Here is a 5,545-nt window from a genome sequence, read left to right on the forward strand (position 1 = left end):
TCCGTGAATGCTCAATGGATGCGGATGTTTCTGGGTATGTGTGTTTGCTGTTTTGCGAGGTTTTCGGTCCACGAATGGGTTGACGTGCTTAAAAGCGTTGACGGAGCAGAATGGTTCACCCGCACTGCGACCGGTTGCCGTTGGAGCCCGTTGGTGTTGCGGGGTTAAGTTTAAAACGGGGCTATTTTTAAAACAGGGATGCTTAGGTAAAATGGATTTCGTTACACATAAAGAGTTACTGCACATTACGTTACTGCATAAAGAGAAAGTTGAGCAAGTGTGTATGTGTGGGGTTGGGGGGATGGGGGGGGGGAGGGGGGTGTGGCGGGGATGGAGTACTAAAAACAAAAGGATGAACCTGACAAAACCAACCAAGAAGTGCTCAGTAGCCTGTATGTATAGGTATCTGTGCACAGGTGCGTGTTAAGTCGTACCGGTATGGCAATTAAACACTGCAGAAATACAAGCAATCAACTCATAATGTCCCGTACTACAGTCCCAACATAACCTACAAGAGATATGCATTATACAAGGTGCGTTAGCGATTTCTTAACCGCTAGAGGATTTTCAGTACAAGCCAGAGTGAAGTATTTTGAAATATGACTAGCATGTACAGCGCCGAGTTGTCGTAATCATTTTGTTTCATAACGACTCAAATTTAGATAATCTTCAATTTCAAATAGACACCGTATTCGCTGCCTAAAGCTACATAGTGAACAAAACAATCCAAACCAGAAGGTGTGTGTGTGTGTAGAAAAAGAAACAAAGTAGCTAAAATTTACATCTTCCTTTGTATACGCTACTGCCTCTACAACAGATGCACACCAATATTTGCCTAAACCCGGTTTATTGCTATTGCTTCAACTTGTCAGAAATCCTCAGTAATATGTATTATGAGCATGATCCTGTCATGATTAGAACCCAAGAATGAAGGATTATCATTAGGTGTACAAGAAAGTATTGCGCAAAGTGCAGATCAGATCTTTTTGGGAAGCCTATTAGTTGCATCCGAGCATCTTCGATGACATTGATGAGCTTCAATCGTTGGTTAAATCACATCCTTTTACCAACTATGGTTAAAAAAAAAAAGAGACGAAAGTTATAACGACCACAGGGAGTTCTGAGTATATTCTGGGAGTCATCCACATAAGAGTACCTAAACTAAACTAGACGAGAATAGATTAAATTAATACTAAATTTCGTAATTGCAAATAACACGCTAAATGTCTTCTCACAGTTTCATCAAGAATCGCATCAGCAAGGTAATGATGAGCAACCACTAGTATTGTAACGCAGACTAGAAGGAGTCGTTACTGATCACTACTTTTACGTCAACCTCAACCTGAACTCATGCTCGTACACCGTTCTCCCGCCGTAACGCCAATTACATACACCACCGTCGGTCGGGGAAGTCCTGAGTTCCGGAGCCTGGACCGAAAAATACTTCAACTCCTCCCGCTACCGCTCCAACTCCTTCCATCAGCTCGAAAGGAAGCATGCCGCAGATTGCCACGGAGGAGGATTCTTTCGTGCGCTCTCGCTCTCCGTTTCATATGCTCACCGGTTAGCGTGCTGCATACGCTCCGGGCAGGCTACCGTGTATGGCTCCGCATCAGCATTGGCTCTCGCTGGATGTTAGCCGAAAAGAAAAGGCTCCAGTTGCGAGCCCTGTACCGATGCGTGAATGCTAAGGTCGGGCTTAGTGGTTGATCAGGCACGCTTGCGAGAGGTCGAATCGAGTAGCGAAACCTGTGCACCGAGTACACCCAAAAGGCAGCAAGGGCAACGCACAATACCATTCGTTAACACTTGCACTATAGTTTCATCACCGACAATCTGGTTGTTTAGGAAACACGCACACAAACGTAACGATCCGATAAGGTTCGAAACGTGGTTAAACCCATCGGTTCGGTTGGCGGGTCCCCAGACCCCAGTGTACGTGCGTTAAGCGAATCGTGTGGATTGCAGAAGTGAATGTTGTTAGTTTGCGTACGTCAATTACTTATCTTCTTCTGTTTGAAACTTCAATCCAAGCTATAGGCAAACCGGTAACAGTAGTAACAGCCAAAGCCGTCTCGGTGTTGTCTCGTTTCAGTGAAGCGGAAAATCCCCGGTCATCTAGTTTGTGGCGCCAGTTCCTATTCGGCAGCAAATCCGCAGCAGATACAACCAAAACAACTACATCCCACACAAGTGTGCAACGCGACCCGTACTCACTCACATTACCGTTCGGCGTGTAATATCGTCAATCAAAGTTCAGTATTGAAAAAAAAAACCCGTTTTTCAACATCGTAAGGGAAAGTTAGCTGTCGTTGACCACCGTCTCTTGCCAAATCTGCCAGCTTCTTGCGTAGCTGTGCGTGTGTTTGTGAGTGCGTGCATGTGAGCATTACGACAAGGTCGGTAACGTCGCTGAGAATTGGCCCAGTAACACAAAGCACATCGGAGGCATTCAACAAAAACAGGCCCAAGGTGGTTTTTTAAGAAACACCGTCACAACGCACACAGCAAACATAACAAACCAGTGATCACCTGCAGTGGTGCTGGAAACGCGCGGGAAACAACGCAGAGACAGCGAGATTTGAACAAAAACACAATCGAGCACCAATCAACCGTCAACGTACAACCGAGCAAACTTCATCTCACATCAGTCGGCAGGGTCTAGTATAGCCCCCTCAAGCACAAGCCCCAACGATGAGCGGTGTCGACGACATTCTGACGTACAAGCGAGACTCGAAGGAGGATTTGTATGCGATGCTTAATTGCAGCGAAACCTCAACGGTAGGTTATCGGTTTTCGTTTTGTTTTGTTTGCCTTTCGCCAACTAGGGCCTGATCGATAAGAAGAAACCCGAACACGGTTCACATCACGATTAGAGTGAAACTTCTAAAAAATCCCTTTCAACTCCAATTCGTCTAGTCGAAATCCAAGTTTCTAGTTGTTGCAAGGCCCCAAAAAAACCACGATTTGAGGTTGTAAAATAGTGTTTCCAGAATTGTGTATATGTTTAAACGGTTTATTCCATGTTTTTTTTTGTTACTTCTTTATTTCCAAAATAAGCACTCGCTGTAAACATTTCATTTCCTCAGTTGTGTGAATTGTTGCATGTCTATCGACCGGGGATTGTGTGTGTGTGTGAGAGAAAGAGAGAGAAAAGTAAAGGTAGTAGACATAAAAAGGAACAGTTTACAGAAAGGAAAATTTGTTTTTCTTTTCATTTCCGATTTTTCCTTTCTTTTATTTCCTCTCTCTCTCTTTCTCTCTCTCTCACTCTCTCTCTCTTTCCCTTTTAACGGTTGTTGTTGCTGTAAATTGCGACTTCTTGTGCAGCGCATCTCAAGAATGGCCCTGGGATTTTGCACACAAACGTTCCGCGATGCATTTTATGTGCACGAATATAAGTGTATATACATGTGTGTGTGTGAAAATATGCACACCAGCACGATATGACCTCAACCTCGCTTATCCACAACGACCGTTCTGCGCATTGTATATAATTATTTGTTGCATTCCGGTAGACCAAGGTAAAGAAGGTGGTGGAGATGAATAGCGCAAGAGAGAGGTGCTGATGTTCCTTTGTTGCAGTTTGGTACGGTTGCGGGATCAACGTCAACACAGTTTACAGTCGCATATTTTTCATTTGACAAGTGCACCGGAGAGTTGTTGTTGTGTACGCTTTAAATAATCCGCAACCGTCGTGCAACCGATGTTATTGGTCCTGGTAGATGTTCCAATGAACTTCCTACTCCATCCCCTTCATCATCTTAACCCGTGTTTTCCTTCTTTTTTTTTGAGAATGAGGCTAAATAAGCTCCAGTAGATCGGAAGTAGGTTATTGCTGGGAGGGCCAATATATACAGCTCTGGTACATTATTTATGAACTCGAGCTCTGTGGCGAAAGTCCTTGGGGAACAGCGGGATTATGGGCAACGGCCGAATGGCAAGGCAAGCAAAACGGGGCAATGACAGGTGGACTAGGAACAGTTAAATGCCACTGCACATGACACACGATGATGTTCATTCTTGGCTTTACCCTGCCAGGTTCGTTCGCCACCCACAAGGTTTTGTAGCAACAGCGCACTTTTGCGCACTTTTTTGTCCGTCTTTTACTTTCCATTCTCGACACTGCTTCTCGCTCGCCCGGTCTCTGTCGATGTCATTAACAATGTTCGTTACCGTTGTGTCCTCTGGCAGGTCGACCAAATCCAGGCCGAGTTTAAAATACTCGCACTGCAGTATCACCCGGACAAGAACGATGGTGACAAGGAGTCTGAGGCTAAGTTCCAGCAGCTGAAGGTAATGATAGTGATGATGACGATGATAAGCACGCCGTTTTGATGCACTCCATTTTCCATCGTGTTCCTAAGTCTAAACGTTTTTTGTTTTTTTTTTTGTAAGGAAATGACATTTCCCGCGAACGTGTCACACTAATCGTCACCATTTTCTCGTTCTCTCACTCTCTCTCTTTCCTACTCTTTCCGGATCAGGAAGCGAAGGAGATCCTGTGTGATCCGGAGAAGCGTGCGAGCTACGACAAGTGGCGCAACAGTGGCATCCAGATAAGCTACAAGAACTGGCTCGGTATGAAGGAGCACGTCCAGCAGAGCATGCACTGGGCGATACCGAAAACGAAGGACCGGATGCTGCCGGAGGGTGGCGCTACCGGGGGCACTGGTTCCGGTACCGGGTCCGGGCTGAGTGCTGCCCAACCGAACCCGGCCCATCGGCGCGCCTCAGAGGGTGGTGCGGCACTGTATTACGGTGGGCGGAAGGGTGAGTGGGGTTCGGAAAATTCAAGCGAAGTCGTCAGCAAGTTCCGCAACTACGAGATTTAAACTCGCCTCGCATGAGGTTGAGGGAAGAACACACGACTGAGCTCGTTGTGTCGGTAGGGTGAAGGAAGGGAAGGGAAGAGCTGTGCGAAGTCGGTGTACTCTTTTCTTTGCCATCTTTCCCCAGGAACCTCATGTTAGGGTGGGGAAGGGTTTGGAAAGTATGGGTAAAAGTGTGGTGAGGGAGGGTTTTTGTCTTGTGAAAGTCCTTGATGTCCTTGACAGTATACAAGCTTACAAACTCACACAGTCACTCCTGGTGCGACTACTGGTTTCAAGAAAGGAATTCTAAACCATTCAATGTACCTCTCTATCTTCTATCTCGCACTCTTGTTCCCTTTTTGTCCCACTCTCTCTCTGTCTTTTTTCTGTCACCACCCCGCCCCTTCTCCTAGACCACACAAGTAAGGGTTGCGAATTTAATGAACTCACGGTTGAATTGATAATTGGAGCAGATACGTTTCCATGTACGTTGCTGTTCATTACCACCGACGGTGTATGTGTGCGTACGTGTGTGGGTTTCATATTTAGCATAGGGGTGGTAAACCTCATCCCCATCGTTTACAATCCCGCCCCACCGTACGCTTTTGTGGTTACCGGATTTTAAAACCTTTCTCACCAGGCGCGTGGGGTTGGATGAAATGAAAATTGAATGATGACGATGAGTATCCTTGAAGTGTGCTGGAAACAAAACCGGCGCTACTTCGGACGAG

General features: G+C 46.0%; 1 protein-coding gene across 1 annotated transcript; it reads left to right on the forward strand.

Annotated features, from left to right (window-relative positions):
- The first annotated feature begins 1,603 nt into the window (after positions 1-1,603).
- LOC125771530 (J domain-containing protein) lies at positions 1,604-5,194 on the forward strand. Its single transcript, XM_049442231.1, has 4 exons — positions 1,604-1,989; positions 2,096-2,781; positions 4,195-4,296; positions 4,488-5,194. Exons 2-4 carry the CDS (start codon positions 2,695-2,697, stop codon positions 4,833-4,835), a joined length of 537 nt encoding a protein of 178 aa, XP_049298188.1. The 5' UTR covers positions 1,604-1,989; positions 2,096-2,694; the 3' UTR covers positions 4,836-5,194.
- Positions 5,195-5,545: the final 351 nt, after the last annotated feature.

Source organism: Anopheles funestus, chromosome X, assembly GCF_943734845.2.
Source record: "Anopheles funestus chromosome X, idAnoFuneDA-416_04, whole genome shotgun sequence".
In the NCBI taxonomy this organism is placed as follows: Eukaryota; Metazoa; Arthropoda; class Insecta; order Diptera; family Culicidae; genus Anopheles; species Anopheles funestus.